Source organism: Salminus brasiliensis, chromosome 2 (assembly GCF_030463535.1).
Source record: "Salminus brasiliensis chromosome 2, fSalBra1.hap2, whole genome shotgun sequence".
NCBI classification, from domain to species: Eukaryota; Metazoa; Chordata; class Actinopteri; order Characiformes; family Bryconidae; genus Salminus; species Salminus brasiliensis.
Window position 1 is genome coordinate 37278901 of NC_132879.1, and position 20353 is coordinate 37299253.

The window sequence follows — 20353 nt, forward strand, 5'->3', positions numbered from 1 at the left end:
AGAAACAAGGACATCTTCATAGCACTACAAACTCAAATCATAGCATGTGTCTTGACTAGGGTTGAGCGTCATCCACGTTCCAAAACTATTACTGCGGTTTTTAACATTACCAGGCAGGCGGTTCTACGTTTCCGTGGCTTCTGTACAATCACATTTGTATTACATATATTGTATTAAAAAATCACAACACAATGACGTTCAATATCATCACAGCATCACAGACCAAGTGACCACTGTGCACACTTCAAAATCAAATGAAACACTGTCAGTCGGACCATTACAAACGTTAAACTGCTCTGAACCAAAACACAGAAGCTGGTTAGCTATAGTTATAGCTCAGTTAACAGAATAGCATTCTGTTTGCCATAGAACACTTGAAATTATGGTTGACTGAAAACCCACGTATAAACTTACAGACGATAGCGACTTGACTGCTGTTGGAAGGGCAGAAAGCGTGTTCTGTAGCGTATGGGACAGAGTATCGGACAGCTCAGTGCGGCTGCTGTTGACTAACCGACGTGTTTTTACGATAAAAACGTGATTGAGAGCACAGTTGCGCTACTGGTGGTGGGAGAAACAGAAAGGCGAAATGAGATGGCAATGTCTTAGCTGGCTATCTATGCTTAAATAAAAGTTAGCCAGCAAAATAACAGTACAGACTGTGTTCCTGCTAACTGAAACCCAAAGCACACGTTTAGAGGATAAAGCCACATATCCGAGAGCACAAGTCGAGTGAAAGGTCTTCAGGCACATTGAGTAGGTTATCGAAATTTGCTTGCTTTCCCTTGAATTTGAACTCGGCACATTTCTCTATTCTTTAAAAAGTAGACAAAAGGAGAGGGGGAGAGAGAGAGAGAGAGAGAGCAAGAGAGCGAGAGAGCGAGAGCGAGAGAGAGAGGACTAGGACTTCATTCATGACCTTACATTCCTTGCATCCATCTATCAGACTTTCCTCATAGCCTTATATAATGAAGATTTAACCCAAAGCAAGATCCAGGGCAATGGTACTGCAGCTCAGTTGTTTTTAAATTAATCAAACTTGTAACTACAGCATTTTACGCTCTCCGAGATGGAAACACTTGTTCTGAATCGCATACGCCAAGCTCATACAGAGCTGGAGGGCGGTTATGATAGCAAAGCATGAATATGCTTTGAATACATACATATAAGTGGGCGCAAGCGTGCAAAAACACACTTCATTTGCTCTCAGTAAAAAAAATAAAAAAAAAAAACACACACACACCTACAGCTCATCTCCGAGCTGCGCGGGACGCGTTCGCTGACTGATCTCCCCCACACCGAGTGATTTCGCATCTGTGTAAGAAAGTCACTTCATGTTCAGAGAGGACAAGGCAGAGACGTTTCTACCGAGAGGTACATCAAGCACCTCTCGTAAATCTTGACAGGGCTGAGGCGGAACCTGTGAGGCTCTACCCTCCATCGCCAGTAGGATGTGAATATGAACGGTTAACGTTAAGCTCTGCAGGACAGTGGGGGATGCAGGTACTACATATAGATATACTCTCCTGTTCTTGCTCCCCAGATCCCAGAGCTCATGCGCTCTCCTCTTTACATGCAACCTACATAAAAAAAATAAATGAATAAATAAAAAATGGGCACTTGCACATGACTCAACCAGCCTTAACCCTCTATGTGCATGTCAATCCATCCAAGGCCACTCTTCAGAACAAAAGCTATAGCCATATAATCAAAACCACTCAGGACAGCACATGACGCGTGGAAGCGCTCTGAGGCCCAGAGCTTTTCAGCCTGTACCCTGTACCACTCTGAACAGAGACAGGTTAACGTTTTTAATGTTAAGACTCCTCAAGCCTTTAAATACTATATGCCTTTCCAGCCATCGACCCTGCACTGGATAAGTGTCTAAACAATGAATTAGTTTGGATAAGCGCTGTAAGAGAAAGACGAGAGAGAAGGATTAAAACATGTTCAGCAATAAAAGAGTAGCAGCTACAGGTTTCTGGAAAAGCAGACACACACACTTAGCAATTCACAAGCCTCTAAAGAGCCACTGCTAATCAAAACAGCACAGCGATTGGACAAATTCCTAAGGAACTCATTCTCATGAGAAGGACATGACTGAGCAAATCATCCTGCATCCTTTTTTTAAACGCATCTTTTCTGAAGGGACACACAAACACACAGGCGGCTAATGCGGCACTACAGCTTTTGTTTTTCCAGGAATAGTGATTCACTGTAAGCTGCAGCGCTGCAGCGAGCGCCTCGCTCAAACTACAGCTCCTAAGCACCATAACAGTCCCTCACACACCAGCACAAGATGACAAATGTCACTTATGACATCCGTTGAATGTCACTCACTGAAAAGACATTTCGTTTTAGCAGGCAAGATGACAACAGGATAAGATTTAAGGCAGGAAAACAAGACTAATCAGAAGACAGACAGTAAAAAGAAATAGTATTAAGAACTGCATTAAATATTTCCTGACAATAGAGAAGCTGTTCCAGAAATCATTCTGAATGCAATATTAGGGCTGCATAACTAAACAACTGTTAATCGTCAAAGACTCTGTTGATTAATGAACTGATTTTTCGGATAATTAATCGCTAGATTAGCAAATAACTTCTATTGCCATCAGCTTTAAAAATGTAGCTTGAGGCAGTTTTCTATTTTCTAGCAATGAAGACAGTAAAGATTAATACTTTATTCAGAAATGCATTGTTTTAATGAACTTTCCTGCCAACATGAAACAAAAAGATGCTGAAATTTAAGACAGATTGTGCATAGTAGCAATATTAAAACATTTTATATAAATTTAAATACATATAAATCTATATTTATATAAATATAAATTTTTCATATCTGCAAAAAAGTTACAAAACCAAATGAGACAGTAATTTTAGCTTTCAGTCAGAATATATTTTGTATTAAGGCTTTGTGTGTATTAGTAACACACAGTATAGTCACGAAACTCTCCTCCACTCATAACCAGCTAGCCAATTATCTCTTCGCTGCAGGGTGAGACTTTATTCTTAAAACGGCCGTTATGAGAACTCTCATGTGAACCAGTGGTCAGTCTGAGGTTGACTTGCTTGAAAATGACTTCTTTTTACACTCAGTCCGCGCCTATAGGAGACCTCCACGCCTCACACTAATAGAACTCCGCAGCAAAATCACTGTAGTGTGCGATCAGTGCTTCCTTACGGCTCAAGGACCCATGTCCAGAACCGTTCCTATTTTGGTGAGAATTGAGCGAGAACAACTAATAGACTATTAAAGAGTTGCTAACTAAATTGGTCAGCAATTGTAGCCAAGTTCATTAATTGTTGTATCCCTACTTAACGTAATGTTCTATAGATCTTTATTGCCTTAAGATTGAGTTAAATTTCAGGTTAGATTTGGATTGGAGTAAAAACTTGCTGGAAGGTAGATTTCCAGGAGGGTTGGAGACCACTGCTTCACAGTATAGACGTTCAGATATTCGCAGTGCGATACAATGTTTCAAACCATGCATGCACAATGTTGTATCAGAGGGCTACCACGGAGATTTGAAAAGATTTATGGGTAGAGTTTGTTTTAAAAGTGATGTTCTTGAACCTGGGTCTTCTGGGTTTGCTGGATACCAAGAAAAGCGCAACCTGACTAATGAATAGTGCTGTTTAATGGCGCCATCAGCTTTAAAAATGTAGCTTGAGGCAATTTTCTATTTTCTAGAAATGAAGACAATAAAGATTAATACTTTATTCAGAAATGCATTGTTTTAATGAACTTTCCTGCCAACATAAATTTTGATCTAAAACTTTTTTTTTTTCCTGTTTTAAGACAGATTGTGCATAGTAGCAATAATAAAACCTACTGAATCAATTTTCTAAATTTTTCATATCAGCAAAAGCTAAATGTGTTATTTTAGTCTGAAAGTATTTTGTATTAAGGCTCTGTGGGTGTTTGTTTAATTAGTGGTGTTCTTAAACCTGGGTCTTCTGGGTTTGATGGATACCAGGAAAGCACAACCTGACTAAATGAACAGTGCTGTTTAATGGAGATACCAGGACTGATCTACCTTTTCAACACTGAAGATGAACTGAGAATTGTGACTGAGGAGTCTCTGATCTGAGCACGATCAACAGATGATCAGTATATGATCACAAGAGCAGAAATCTGAGCTGCTCTGTCTTCTACAAAGAAAAAAAAAAATCTAGTGACAGTATTTCCAAGCAGCTACGTTTGGTGGAGGGTTCTTTAGCACGGTGGGAGCTACAGCATACAAAAAACATTCTTATAAACAGATTGGGGAAAGCTCCTTCCTTTTTCAGCATGACAGCAGCCCTGTGTACAAAGTGAGGACCAGAAATGAATGGTTTGCTGAGCTTGTTGTGGAGGCCTGACTTTAACCCCATTCAACACCTCAAATCAGAACAGCTACTGCAAAGCTCACTCACGCACTAGGAGTCGAACGGACATTTCTCTCCACATTCATATTGTAAAAACCAGCGGGAGCCCAGTAGTAAGAGGGGGCACTTTGCATTCAATCTGACAGAGTCTCTGGCCACAAGTGTATCAGACCCCATTAACACCTGGTCACTTCATGAATTTTGAGTATCAGGATTATATTCGGATAAGGCTCCTAAGGTGAATGATCCTGAGACGCATTTAAAAAGATACAAATCTGATCACTTAAATTTTATAGTGTAAATGCGACCAAAACCCCTCCCTGCACAACCCAAACACCAGTTACAATTGCCAGGCAACAAGCAAACTTGCATATTCTGTCACACAGCAATCAGATTTCAGCCCGGCTAAACTAAGATTAAATGAATGTGGCTGCAATCTTAGCAGGATACAATCCAAATCTAAACAGGGTCTTAAGGCCTATTTACACCAAGTAAAACATGTGATTTTTTAAATTTTTTATTTTTTTTAAATGTTATACCTTCACATTGAGTCTGACGCATTTTGTGCCTTTGCCAGCGCTCTGTAAACAGGGCTAGAAACTTCATAGCTTCAGAATGTCCACTCTTTCTCTGCTCTCTGTCCTCTTTAATTCCTCTCCTCCACACGAGTGCTCATTAGTGAGGGAAGCTGTAGTTCAGTTTTTTTGGGGGCAAGACAAGGATGCACCCAGACAAACTTTCATACAAGCTTTTGTGTTCTGCTACAAACCTGAGCTGATCTTATGCAGCCGCACAACACAGAAAACAGACGGCTAATTGAACATTTTTCGAAGCATCTCGGCCAGTCAGCTTTGGGCTCGGTGTGAAAGACGTCATTAAAGTTTTCACTCGCAACATGAGGTTTTCAAAACTTTACGGAAGTTTTCCGCCTGGAGAAATCTGACTGTGTGAATGTATATTTGGCAAACAGCAAAGGTAAAGTTTTAGGGCAAATATCACTTCAATAAAGACAGTGAGAGAGTCTGATAAAGATCGAAACACTTAAAGAGCAAGAACAACAAAAGAGCAAAGCAAAGTAATAAAACTGTCCCATCATCGACTCCCTGTGCCCTCAATCCAAGAAAACTTCATCACAAGAGCAAACCGGCGCACGCATACGCTCAATCAGATGCAACTGCAGGCTGGCCTCCTCTCAGCAGCACCTGAGCTCGCTGCGCTGCGTGAGGGAGGCTCTGAAGCTTCTAAAACTTGCAGTGGGATGAGAGTCGGCCCAGAAACAGAGGGAGCCCCCCACCCCCACCCCACCACAGCTACTTCCCTCAGAGTCCCTCAGCCCCCACAGAACACTTTGATGTATGCTTCTCAGCTACCTCTCCTCTCCTCCTTCCTTTAGCGAGGACTAGCAGAGACTCCCTCTCTCCCACTCCCTCCTTCCCTCACTTGTGCGCGCTCTCTCTTTGCCGGAAGAAGGAAGCGGAGGCTCTAAAAGTAGGATGGGTTGGCTTGGCTCTGCTGAGGGAAGTTTCTGACTGCTGCTGGAGAGAACGGGCATGGGGGTGTAGCTAAGGACACGCAGATGCACAGCTGGCCTCAGCAGCAGGCAAAAGCGCACACAGCCGCACACAACAGGGGAGAGGGGAAGAAAAAAAAAAAGTGAAGACAGGGTAATGTAAAAATAAACACAAAGTGAAATCATTACACACTGACTTTACAATCTGCCAGCAGATCCTTTCAATCTCTGCCCTGCTTCTCTGAAATTAAAGCTGGTATTTTAGAAAACGTCAAAACTGACTACCTAAAATTAATTTTGCCACACCAAAGTTACAGAAAATGGGCTAATTAGTCTTAATATTACAAATACATGTTCATACTGTGTAGAAATTATACAGTAGACCATCAATAACTCAATTTAACTATGTTGGCATCACACTTTGCCTACATTCTGAAAAATAAAGGTGCCAGAAAGAGTGTAATAAGGAATATTTTGAATAGTGCATATTTATTGGTGTTAATTACATTCTGATCTCCTTCACACTGCCTACCTTTGAGGTGGAGTACAAATAGCTTACCACAGTGTTTGTGTTGTTTAATATGACATATTTCCAGATGACAAGTCAAGGAAGCCGCATTTTTGGATAGTAATATACAGCTCAATCATGGAATCACTGTCAAACGTTATTCTGTGGTCAACCATACTGACCTCCTGCAAGACATTGGCACCTGCTCTGGACAACCTTAGGCTACATTCGCATTACCAGGCTGAAGCAACTCTGATACACTTCCTCAGTGTGACCAACATCTGATTATTTCAGGGCTGTGTTGACATGTTACATCAGATGAGAGTCACTTTTATAAGTGGTCCTTGATCGGATGCGTGTCCGATTTGTGGGCATCTGACATGAATGTGAACGGTTCATGTGTCTTTTTGCTTGTCGAATGCGCTCACTGCTGCAGTTTCAGTTATTATTGTACTATTACTCAGATTCAGCACTTCGGCACAAGTCCTATTTCGACTAATGTGTTTATTGTGCTGAATTATACAAAAAAGTGGTACTATAAAAGCACAGCAAGGGTTAAATCTTGAGACTAGGACATCTGACCAATTCTGTACACCCGCTTTCACAGTGAAATGCTTTCTACTGATCAGGTTGTCAGCATAATGACTTTAGGAATGACATCTGACAGCCTGGTTGTTGCAGCAAACATATGTGAAATGAACTATGGAAGATGCTCAAGTGTCTCGGATCCATGTCGTTTCAGGGACCATTCGTTCACATTACAGACAGATAGATAGATAGATGTCTGAACCTGTAGGAATGTGATGCCAAACCCGAAACTGAATTGGACTAACGAGGCTCACAATGTGAACACATCCTTGGTCTTCTCTGCAGAGGTGACCACGGCTGTCATGAGATACTTCACTTGGTATTGGCATCAAAATAAAAATAAAAAAATCCAGGCATTACGACAACCTGAGGAATCACATGACACTCCTACTTACATCAGCAAAAGCGGTCACAGAAACAAAATTACTTAGAGGGTTTTAAGGTGACAAGTTTTTAGGGTGTGCAGCCACAAGCATGTGTAAAGCAAGCAGCATCAAATGGCCCTCATCTCCTGTTACTGCAGCCAAGGAGCCTGATCCAGCGTCCCGGCATGTTTATTTCATTGAGCAGGAGAAGTGCATTCCTGTGGTGGGATTAAATATGCATAAAGCAAGTCATGTAAGAAAATGGATATGTAAACATGGAACGGGAGAGAGAGAGAGAGAGAGAGAGAGAGAGAGAGAGAGAGAGAGAGAGAGAGAGAGAGAGAGAGAGAGAACGAAAAAAATAAATAAATAAAGGATGGGGAAGGAGGGAGGTTTCTGCGTTTTAACGCGGTAACCTTTGCCAGCTCGCCCGTGGGAAGCCTCCTCCATGGCAACATTAATAGGAGTCTGAGAGGCGTAATGAAAGCATGAGTGAATGAAAGCACTGTGTGCTCGCGCTTTCTCTCATCAGGGTCTTGGCATTATCAGACCTTTCTGCCACTTCAGGCCATGAGTGCTATTAATTGGCAGCATGTGCTGGGAATGGGCTTTAGCATGGAACATGCATTTGTATCCATACACACATTTACATATATAGCGATTATGGACTTTTCTCAGAGCAACAATAAACGTTACATTCCTCTGCTCAGCAACCACACCTTTCAGCTCAGCTTTCAGGAAAGTACACAAAAAGATAACCACATAAAGGCAAGACAAAAACAAGACGACAGACCTACAGAGACAGGTCACGTAAGCCCAATAAATGTGCACAAGCCTTAAGGTAATGGCGCTCATGCAATCATCGGCACTATAAAAAGAAATACAAAAAAAAAAAAAAAAAAAAAAGGACCACAAAAAGATAAGTTATAATCATCTTGGCTTAAGAACAAGCAGCGACAGTTTGTTGCTATCAGCATTCATTTCAGCCCTAATGCAAGTGTATTACAGAACTCGCATGCTGTCTCTGGTCTACGGCAAATGGCTTCATCAGGCCCGCCGCCACCTGCTGCTGAAATGCCTTTAATAGGCTCTGGTAATAAGCCTGATGGAATAAAACAATTTCAGTGATCAGGCAGAAGGGGAGGGGAGGGCAAGAGCGATGGAAGTGACATGAGCGAAAGAGCCAGAACACAAAAAGACAACCTGAAAGGAGGCGTTGCCTGAGGACAGAACTTGGAAAGTGAACAACCAGAGCATAGAAGTGACTCGCTGCAGCAGGGTCAGAGTCCAAAATAAAAAAAAATAACAAAATAATAAAATAAATATCCCTCATGGAAAAACTAATTACAAAAGAACCGGACGAGCATGGAAAAACAAGGGGAGACGCTTAGAAACAAATGACCAAATTAATTGAAATATCTACAGCGCAGGCACGCGCCATTAAGCACGGCTGAAGTGGGGGTGAATGTATGTGCTCATGCAGGGAACGGATGGACCTCCCTCCTTTCTCTTGGTTTTGGGGATAAATAATTACTCTGGGTGGGGACGGAGGCAGATAATGACTCTTCAATAACAGAGTAAATGGAGGCCGCGCTCCTGCAGCCTCACGCTGCGATCGGTCTTGCGCGGGCTGCACGAGCAGCCCGACAGGAAAAAATACAGCCCTGTGCTGGCCTTGGCTAAACCTGGAGCACGCAGACAAAAACAGCAGAGCCATTTCAGAATTTTTCTGAAAAAGATAATGAACGCAATATCATTTGTTATTTAATGAAAGCACTGGACACAATCCTCTAAATATCCTATCCACAAGCTGACCTAGATAACGGATTCTGTAATAAGGGTCATGATGACAGAAAAATAATCAAATGACCTCATGTGCTTCACCAGAGTGACATTATTAGATGGTTGGGATAACAGAACCCAAACAAGTGCTTTCTGGTGCTGGGTTTCAACAGTGATCTCTTGTCCTTAAAGCAAGTAAAATGCGCAACTGAATGCAAAAACACACACGTACACCTCAAATAGGTACTCCATGCAACCCCAGCCTGTGAAAATGTGTGTAAAAATGAAATGTGATTATCCTTATACCCACAGTGCATAATTTGTGCAAAAAGTAATGGCTACCACCAAGACGAAGCACGTTTAAGACTTTAATGAAAGCACAAATTTATTTTATTTTTAAATACTTTCCCCCTTTTTCTCCCAATCCTGTGCTGCCAATTTACCCACCTATTCACGGGTAAGGACACACCCTCCGATACACGGGAATCCAGTCTCTGCCTCTTTTCGAACTTTTGCATAGCATTTTCTTTACATCTGTACTTTATCACAATCACACACATTCTGTACTGAGCTCTGTCTGCATTGCACAGTCCTGTCAATTTACTAATGTCTAATGTCTGTATTTATTGTATTTTGTGTACTGTTCCGATCCCATGTCTGCTAATTTGTGTTTGCCCTTTATGTATCTACTCCACATTGCATCATAGTCCTGGAGGATTGTAATTTCGATGTGTACTTGCACTCCAATGGAATGACAATAAAAGCCTCTTGACTTTAAGAGTGATCAGGGGAGAGAGCACCATCTACCCCCTTCCAAGAAGCCAGCACAGCCAACTGTGCACTTTCTGATACTGGTAGCTGATGGCAAAGGGGCATGGCTTGGGATTAGAACTCATGGCCCCTGGACCATAGTGGTAGTGCATTAGATCACTGAGACACATGAAGCCAACAGCTTTATAGTGCACAATTAACATATCTGCAGTTCTGATGTGAGAAGTTATTAATATTTCATTATACTGATTTTGCTTACAGACTCCATACAATGCATGTATTGAGCAGTTCAAGCTATGTAAATGTATTAATACTAAACATAGGACTTTGGTTGGGGTTAAAAGAGCACAGATGCGGTGTTAAAAATCTACTTACAACCCTGTTATTTTGCCTCAGGATGAAACACTATGTATGGCTCAAGGAAATGTGGAAATGTGTAACCCAACCAATAGAAGCAGAGATTTAGATCACTACCAACAGCCACATACTCTAGCCTATGAACATCTTAGAAATAACATTTTTTCTAAATTATTTCTGAGCCGGCCAATGTTGCCATCCTCTCTAGGTGCTCTGTCTCCATCCGGCACGGCTGGCATGGTTAGCCTTCAGCCTAGCACCCGTTCTTCCCCTTTTCAGTTGGCCTAGCATTAGCTTTTAGCCTTTTCAGCCACTCCAGAGACTTCTGTGCAGAGAATACCTGCAGCAGGTGCTTGCTCTGGTTGGCCTAGACTTAGCTTTTACCCTTTTTCAGCCTCGCTTTTACAAAGTCACAAAGTAATCGTTGTGTTTAGAGTCAGCACTGTTAGGCAACAGTTTTTACATAACATTTTACAGCCATTTTAATTACACGGCAGCTGCCTTGGAAAGAGGATATAGCTGTGTTTGAGGTTCAGGGTGTGTCATTTCCATGTACCAAACCCCTACTCAATTTTGCCAAGAAGAAAGGGAGGAAAAAAAGGGTAATTACATTATTTGCTGCACATCCAGTCAGAGACACCATCTATTGAGACACCATCTCAATTATTCATTGCTTTGTATACAAGGTTCCAACGCATTTCTAGAATTCATTTTCCAGGACATTTTCACTGATCTAGCTGGTATGATGGACCAGAAAATATAAAACCTTGAAATGGGGCAACGTATGACACTCAGCGTATGATGCGGTTTTGATCCATTTTCCCATTGAATTGGACAAGCACTGTTAGCCAGTATTTTTACCAGTGGTTGACGCTCATACATCTGAGCTCCTATTCACTGTTTGGACCCTAGCGTCGGTTTAAACTGCAACAATGCCCTAAACTTTGACATTAGTTCAGTTCACATTCTTACCGTACATTCTTCGCACGACTGCGTGCACCAAACCGAGACGTCCTTAAATGTGACTGTTCAGGTCGATTACATGTGCCATTACATCCCTACAAAACCCCAACATACTTCTGAACAGCCTAGTCAAGTTCAAGCACAATTCATTAATCTTTGCAAGCAAAACAGGCTAGCAAGCAAATCAACTCCAGCAACTGTTAAATGTTTAAAAAAATAAAATAAAAGCCTTTTAAAACAAGCTGGGAAGAAAGCAGTTAGCTATTAACCTAACAGACTACAACAGGTAGAGGCCAATAGTGACCAACATTTACAGGATTTACAAGGATAATGAAACTTTTGATCAGTTACGTTAATCCAACCTGAATGTGCCGCCAAGTGATGGGACTTGAGGGTAAGTTCACTGCGTTGTCACAACGCAACCAAAGTACCCTATTTAAAAACCTCCAACATGTACTAGCGTTTTAATGTAAACATGATCCTAACCATGTCTTAGCCATGCCAGATAGCAATGTTATCAGTTTTAAGGAGCTTGTAAAGAGAGTAGCAGAGTTCATTTTCAGCTAAAACAGAAAAACAGGACAATGCTGAAATCGTTTTCCAGAACATTTCACTTTTTCCGCTCTTGAAAACTGGTCAACTGCTTTCCAGGACGTGTTGAGAACCCTGTCAAATAACCGGGCATTGTGCAGCCTTGGCCTAGACAGGCACTAATAGAACAGCTTGAATAGTCAGTTCAAAACAAAATTGTGTTCTCCCTCTCTCTCTTTTTGTGTCTTGCTCGCTCACAAACACGGAAGGCAGACTGCTGAGAGGCAATGCCCTGCAAGCTAGCCACTGTGGCCTTTCAACTAAACTCAGATTGAGTCCTTCACTATCCATCATGGCATTGCATGGCCAGGGGCACAAGCAGCGCAAACCTGTCTGCGTGAAGACCAGGAGACCCGCTACAGCTCAGTGACCTCTGTCAGCATCAAAAGACCTGACGCTTCTAAAACGACTCGCAGACTAAAGTTGGGCTGAAAATAAAAAGGAGTCACACGTACATAGAGAGGGGACTGCATCACACATCAAAGTAGCTGAATTAGGAGTCTACAACTGTGCAGCAACTGTAAGGAGCACGGGCTACAAAAACAACACGTTTCAATTCATTTTTCTCAGCAGTTTGAGACGGACACCATTCCAACTCAATTCAGGCTTGTATGCAGTTGTGTGATCAGATGTGCAGTTTCTGGATTGTATAATTTTATCATCAATTGATTGTTTTTAAATAATGTTACCGTGTTTTTTTTTGCAGGAGTTGTACATACTACATGCAGCATAACTATACCTTTCTGTACAGTTGCAACTTTAATAATTCTGTGACAGATGTGTGTGTGCCATGGTTGACCTCACCAACAAGCTTTCCACAAAAAAAAAAAAAAAAAGAAAACAATGTCATACAGCAATACTTTATGCCTGCCATGTCTGACCAGAGGCTGTGAAAAGCCTTCCTATCCCCTGGTGTATGGCACCCTGACCTGAATATCAGCTTGTATTCCAACGCCACGATAGCAGGGAGCAGCCATGTGCGGTGAGCCAGTAGCATGTGACGAGGGAGACAGGAAAAAGCTATCGAGTGTTCGTTTGGCTCTTACCGGCGAGAAGGAAGGTGATGAGGCACGTCTCTTTGGGCATGTACAGCTTCAGTCTGGAGCCGCTGAACACGTACTCGACCACCGCCTCGGAACGGCCCGCTCTTTGCAGGAACGGCAAAAACTGCTTGGCCTTCTGAGTCTCCTGCAAAGACACACGCAAGGAGGCACTTCATCCAACACGGTCATGTAATGGGGAACAGGATGAGGAAAACACAAGGCCACGTATGCACTACACCGTAGCTGTGTTCTATTCACAATACAGCGCACTATACTAACAATCCCACAATGCACAATAATTAGGGGTGGGCAATACGGTAAAAATTGTATATCACTATATTTAGAGACCTTTTCATGACACGTGACATTATTAGCAATATTCTGACATGCAGACAAAATGCATCATCAGACTGCTATTCAAATACTCTCCCATACAGAGTACAGCTGCTGCACTTTATCTAATAAAATGGTCATACTGCCCAGCCCTAACTGTTAATTTAAAACAATGTGCACCCTAGTGGACATGGAATACCCAGAAACGATTTCATATTTGAATCTGTAAATCAAATAATGCAATTGGTCACTACCTTTTCGCACGTAGAACATTGTTAATAGAGCACAGTTTCGGACACTGCTCGGCATCTTTTCTACAGTCAGCTAAGACTCCTGACCCAATCCTTTCCCACCGGCCTCCCGGAAAGCACATTTTCTTTATTCATTGAAAGAGGATAACCTTGTGGCAACATGTTTAATGCACATATACTTCCCACACTGCATGCCATTCATTCGTTCATAGCAATAAATCCTATAAGGCAATATCATTCAGCTCAGCATAACACTGAAACAGGATGGGGCAGAACGGCAATTCAGACATGAAGGAGAATATGCAACACGCTCAAATGGGGGTATTGCATTTGATTGCATTGCAGTTTCTACTCACAATCGATTGTATAGCAAGAGTGCAGGTAATTGCCACCTTTATAGGTAGTACGCATGTTTATCTTAAAGGTTGGTTGCTATAGCGCTCTAATAACAGAGTGATATGTATAATGTATAAAAATATGTATAATGTATAAAACCAAAACCCATAGGGTCATCGAGAGAGAAAAGGGCATGTCTATAATTTCGGCACCTGCTTGCTCATCTTTCAAGTTGGACAGCTAGTGGTTTTACGGATAGGTAAGCGGATGCTGGAATACTGGGGTTTATGAAGGCTTAATTTAAGTCAAGCTGTTTCCTGTGAGTCACCCTGGGCCAAAGAGAGAGCCACCCACTCCAGCTGGAAATATCCTACAGCTGTGACCCACAGAATCTCTATTTGTTTCTCTCTCTCAGACAGAGAAAGAGAGATGACATTGGGAGGAATGCAAGGACAATATATATATATACACTGTAGCCATTTAGGGGATTTTGTGTGTTAATTAAATTGCTCATTCAAGGAAGTTGTTGCATGTTTCAGCATTGCAATGTGTGCATGCGCAACAGTCAACACAGGACTGGCAATGTCATGTAAGGCAAATTAGACCATATACTATAACTTGATAAAATCATAATCTTTTTCATTTTGTATCAGCCCAATAACATTTCTTTGCTCCTTTCTTGGGCACAGAAGGGGCATTAGTAATAAAGTGGCATGAAGTGTTGGATAACTGCCAAAAAAAATTAATATTGGGGAAAAAAACAAAAAAATAATTAAAATGTAGTGGAACCGTAGTTAACATTGGCCTGGAGGTCTCTGGAAACCTCAACTGCACAAAAGGCTACAACAGGCCCGCTTCTGAATTCCTTTCCTACGCAAACACTCTACAGTAAGAGTACTGTGGTGGGGAGGAGAGGGGAAACAAATAAACAAAAAAAACGAACACACCACACACACACACGAGTGTCCTTATAAACTCAAGATTTAAGACTGAGAAAGTGCAGTGCAGAGCAGGTAGTATTGCGAGAGGTGGGGAATGAAGTGACAGAGCTAGAACAAAGTCGGGAGCCGTTAAACGTCACTTTCACGTTTTACATGCAGTGGGAGGAGTACATCTCGTCTCATTACAGAGCTAACAAACTTTACTGGCCCGAGTAAAATTTAATCTTCATTTGGTGAGCAGCCCAATCAAGATTCATACCCCAGCATGGCCCTGGCCCCTGGCACACGTAAACAACTTAAGCGCTACAACTGAGATTACTTTATTAATGGAGCAGGCTATATTTAGAAAGGCCTTCATCAAATTAATGTGAAGGGAAATGGAAGCTAGAACGGTCATGAATCTGCTGTCATAGGAGTCCAGTAGAAGAGATTGAGATGGGAGCATTCTGAAAACTGAGGCTTGGGAAGAAGGCAGACGCATTCACATGAGACACATAACATAAAACATAACACTTTTTTGTTGTTTTTTTTTTTTTATGGTTTCCTCTAAGGTCCACTTAGCTTGTGTGGTATGTACCTGTTAACCGGTTATATTTTCTGAGGCTAAATTCAAAAATTGAAAATTGGGTGTAAAATGCTTTTTGCAAATCCAGCATCCAGCAAGCTGATTGACTTGTTAAAGAGCAGGACTTTATCCTCACACAGATGCCAGATTTGACATGAAAAATCACCCTGCGCAAAGAAATAGTCTACAAAATGTTCTCAACATTTCCCAAAGAGAAAAAAAACCTGACCAGCTCAGCTTTTAACCAGTATAGAGTATGGTTTTGTTTTGAGTTGAATGGATTAGTTGGTCTATCCACGTAAACAGCCTGACCAAGCTAGTCAACCAGCTGTCTGACCAAGCTGGACGACCAGCAAAACACTAATCCACCAGTATAACCAGCTTAATAAACCCATACTGGGCCTGTAGTACATCTGCAGCACCTCTCTGCCTGTCAACTTCTGACGGTCCACTAAACAGCAAATAACGTCTTTGGTCTAATGTCAGCCCTTGACGAGAACAGAGACATTACACATTATAAATGAGCTCTAAACAATAAGAGCAAATCAACTTGCTGGTTATGAGGAGGGTCAAAGATATTGAGACGCATTCTATTGTGTATTGTGCCCTGTTCAAGAAGCAGCAGAGCTGGACCAGTCCTTAGAACTTGTGTGAATAGGTGGAGCTAAACTGCTGTAGGCTGAGTAGAGAAGAAATGAGTAAATGTGCTGCTTTCTGTGTAAATCACAAAACTGATAGATTGAAAGAATAAGTTGCGACACTCATACCAAACAACAAAAAACGAGACCAAAGTGAAACGCATGCACCTACCCCAGAGATGTCGGCCACTCTGTGAATGGGAACCTCCTTCTTGCTGTGAAGTCCTTTCCCGTTCTTGATGGCCCTGCAATGATTCAAGCAAACAGCATTATGGCCAGTCATCGAGGGCATTAAAGTGGAGCTATAGAGGAGACAGATGGAGCGTTCCTTTAGACCATAAAGCCCTGAAAACCATTGCAGGCCCGGCCAGAGAAATCAGCACTTAAACAGGACAGCCATCCGCACGGCCTCCACTCACCCACCAACAAGCTGCTGGGGGCATAAACGTCCTCCGCCGTTTCTTATGGGTAATCCAGACCCAGTGGCTCTGCGCTCGAAGGTATCATACAGCAGCATTAGCAAAGCCTATTACAGAGGCGCTGTGTATATCAGGAACAAAACACTGAGCGCCCCTACGCTGTGTGTGGGGAGGCATTAATATTGCAGGAGGAAAATTGGAGCCCTGTGAAATGTTGGTAAGTAAGAGCGCCGGAGCCCACGGGCCCCAGTAGATTAGAGACAGGCTGCAGAGAATGAGGTACACAACTTCGGCCTCTTTAAGGCAGATGGATCAGGGTCTAAAGGTGGCTCCATCTTCCCTAGTGTCTAATCTTGTTCTGTGGGAGACAGAGTGCGTGCCGAGGTAGATTTCTCACAGGGTACGGAGCAACAACCAGCAATCTCTACTAAAAATAAATCTGAGACCACCGTGGCTCATATCTCTACCTGGTCCATGGGGGAACGTTATGCAGAGACAGAAAAGAGCGAGACAAATGGAGAAAAGGGAAAAAAAAAAAAAAAAAAAAAAAAAAAAAGTGCACGCGTGTGTGTATGTGTGTAATATGAGTGAAAAGAAAAAGGAGCAGCAAAATATGCCACACTTTAAGGCCGTCTCTGTCCTGGGGTTGGTCTCCTGATCTTAATCAAGTCCGCTGCAATGAGATGGGTAAACTACATCACAGCGACCATCTGAACCAGTAATCCATATAATTATATTCATAGACAAAGTGTTGTGAAAGGTGTGATTTAACACTCCGGAGCGAAAGCCACAGGACTGTTACAGCCTACATGAAATAAGAATGTGGATGACTTACTGCTCCACACAAAAGGGGCTTCCAGTCATGCCTTCCCTCATGCTCTTGCCCGGAATCCGATTTGGTTCATCCTACCCATACCTTAATCGCTTGCACACAAACAACCCATCCTCTATGCCTCCCACTTCCATGTATCTTAATCGAAGAGCTAAAAATGCTAGCCTCCCTTCCATGACTGGTGCGTTACCTGGAGTCTGGCAGGCATGCGTTGCCGCCAGAGAAAGAAGCAACACAAACAGGCCACAAAAGGAACAAAGAGCAAAAACATACTCTAGTCTCTGGGGGGGGGGCTTATAGTAAAAGTTCAACCTTAGTGAAGTGATTAAGCCTTTATAGCCATGGTTCTCAAACCAGCCCTGAGGGACCCCCCAGATGATCCAGATTTTTGCTTCAACTGATATTACACAGAGGGGGGGGTCCTGAGCATCACACTGAGAACCACTGTTCTATACAATAACCAGTACAAAATGATCTGCAGAGAAACAGACAAAAACATGAGCATTAAACACAGGTTCTTGCATTTGTGGTTCTGTTCTTACCGCGCCTCTGCAGCCAGCAGCTCGTCATAGTGAGAGGACCTCTGATCATCATCCTGTCGATATCTGATGACCGTAGCAAGGCCTTTACTGACCAGGGCTTCAGCAATATTTCTAAGCAGAGAGACAGAGGGAGAGAGAGAGCGCGAGAGAGCATAAGAGTGTGAGCGAGCGCTCTGTAAGTGTGAATTTGTTGCCCGTCGTTGCAGTTTTTTAGACAGAGTAGGAAGAGAGAATCCTGGAGGCAAAACACATCAAATACAAGCTGCAGTGCAAGTTGCACTCGTTAGACCAGCACTGAAAATGCAAGAAAAATATAATGTGAAGCCACAGTTCGGCTCCCCCCCCTCCCCCTTCCTTTCACAGCTTTCAAATTTGTTGGGCTTTAATTGTAGAATCGCATAATGGCAGTTACGTGTCAGGAGGCAGGCACTGTGTGAGCAAGCTGAGATGGCGGAGATTGGGGGAAATCAGATAAAATAAGTGCTTAACTCATTTCCCTGCTGTCTCACTTCCCCGTCTGGAACAAGATGCATTTTTATTTAAATTTTTTCCCGCTCATTTTTTTAAACTGCATCAAATTGAGCAGCTCACAGCAAGTGAGGCAGCCCTGTTTTAATGATTTTTATGTTAGCAAGCCTCCATCCATTACACATGAGCCTCCATCTGGAACAAAATGGGACTCATGCTCCATCGTAAGCATGGAAACTACAAACGGAAGAAAACAAGCTACAACGGCCTTGAAAATGAGGGAGGGGACAAAAACTTCTGCGGACACCAGAAGTTGAAATACTATGGTGAAAAGTGCTGAGTCGGAGGGGACGATTTACAAAACTGCACTTACATTCCTCCGATCGTGACCGTGGCACAGGTGCGCTCTGGGAAGGCAGGGACCGGGCCACTTTCTGTGGCGGTGGTGGCAGCTCTGATGTAATCCACGGTGACGTTGACCTGGGAGCACAAAGAAAATGCACTGCCATAGTCAGTCACATGCAAAAGGCAACACTGCACCAAGCAGTCATACGTCTTAATACAATAGATATGAAGTGACCAGTGAAATCCCATATGAAAACAGATGCTGTTTGCCAGCTTTATAGTAAAACGTTAAACGCGACAGAATTACGCCTCCAAAGAGCAACTCAATATCTGAAGGAGCTCCTTACAAATCAACTAAACGACCAGTACAGACCTACAACCACAACACATTCACTTGTAAAAGATGGCTGGATATTTGGCAGCATCACCCATTGAGGACCGGTGAGACAGAAAGAGTGTGTGCATGCACACATAGACAAACATGTCTGTGTGTGTGCGCACTTGTGTGTGTTTGTGTCTGTGGGCTACTTTCCAAGGTCACCCTCAGTCAGTGTAAATCATGTCAGGCTAGACTGTAGATCTCCCCAGAGGAGCACAGACCATACATGGAAACTGTTCATCACGTATAGCGAATGAGGCAGAAAAGGGGAGAGGCAGAGAAGGGGAAAGGAAGGCCATTGACACACCCCTCAAAAGTGTGTGACTCTCCTGCTGTAAACCAGCATGAGCAACACACCAGCGTGAGTCAGGCAGCAAATACACTCTCAAACTCTCAAGCAAATACATCCCAACTGAACCGAAACTGAGTCCATCCAACAGGGGAGGCTAGCGTAACCGTCTCTGGCAACCGCAAACCGCTCGTTTCACAACAAACCGGGAGACAGGAGTGTAAACAAACTGCTCCCGTGTCAGAATTGGTCTCCATCTGTGCTCATCTTTCACAGAGGCTATCATAGCCTCCCACGGGGAACAGGCAGCCTCTTGTTTTCCCTCATTAATGCTGAGCAAACACACAGGAACAGGTATTCCGAGAGAGGATACACTCCCACCCACAGGGAGGCTCAAATTCGGCCGTTCCGCAGCCCCCAAAATTCCTGCTGGCCACACGGAGAGCGGCGCGAGACGACGGATCGCCTGTCTGCGTGACTGTTAGAGGGGGGAGCGGACATTAATCTGGAAGCCACAGGCCCAGCACGAGGACAAGGACATTGCCTTCCCGCCTCGCTCTCCTACTGTCCTCTGGGTGTGCGGAGATGGATGCTGTGATTTTACAATGGATTCTAGGATCTAAGAACTTTACACATACACACACATTTTTATGGTCTCAGAGTGGCCCAGCTGTCTAAGGAGACGTCAAGCTATCTGCACTTCACAACTTTGAAGCGCAGCAATGCCACAGCCATCTGCAGCCAGCTGCCCTGCCGCTCCCCTTATCTTTCAGCGTGCTGCCGTCCTATTATCGTTTAGTGTGCTGCTTGCCCGTTTAATGTGATGCAAGCAACACAGCAGAAGTGCTTACTGATGGTGGAGGGTAGAGTAACTGCCACAGCGATGATATGGGCCTGAGGCAGGGCCGAACAGAAAGGTCTCACATGCTCGATTTAAAAAAAAAAAACAATTGTTGTTTAGTTGCGTTGCCGTCAGTTTTATTAACCAGCGCGGGGGGTGTTGATATCCAGCTCTGGAGGGTTGTGTCCAGAACATTTTGTGGCGTTTTTTGACTTAATTTAACTGCCCAAATTGCAACACATTTAATCTGACTCAACTTGACCAAAAACGATCACCAGAGATAAAGCTAGGGATGTTCTTATCTGAACAAAGCATATTTGAATAC

General features: G+C 43.0%; 1 protein-coding gene across 1 annotated transcript in view; it reads right to left on the bottom strand.

Moving 5' to 3' along the window:
- Positions 1–20353, bottom strand: part of snd1 (staphylococcal nuclease and tudor domain containing 1) — a 165126-nt gene that overhangs the window by 113404 nt on the left and 31369 nt on the right. Inside the window, exons 12-15 of the mRNA XM_072672570.1 lie at positions 18548–18654; positions 17707–17817; positions 16086–16158; positions 12853–12994 (exon numbers count right to left, since the gene is read on the bottom strand). Of these exons, the coding sequence (XP_072528671.1) occupies positions 12853–12994; positions 16086–16158; positions 17707–17817; positions 18548–18654 (433 nt within the window). The remainder of the gene's footprint in view (positions 1–12852; positions 12995–16085; positions 16159–17706; positions 17818–18547; positions 18655–20353) is intronic.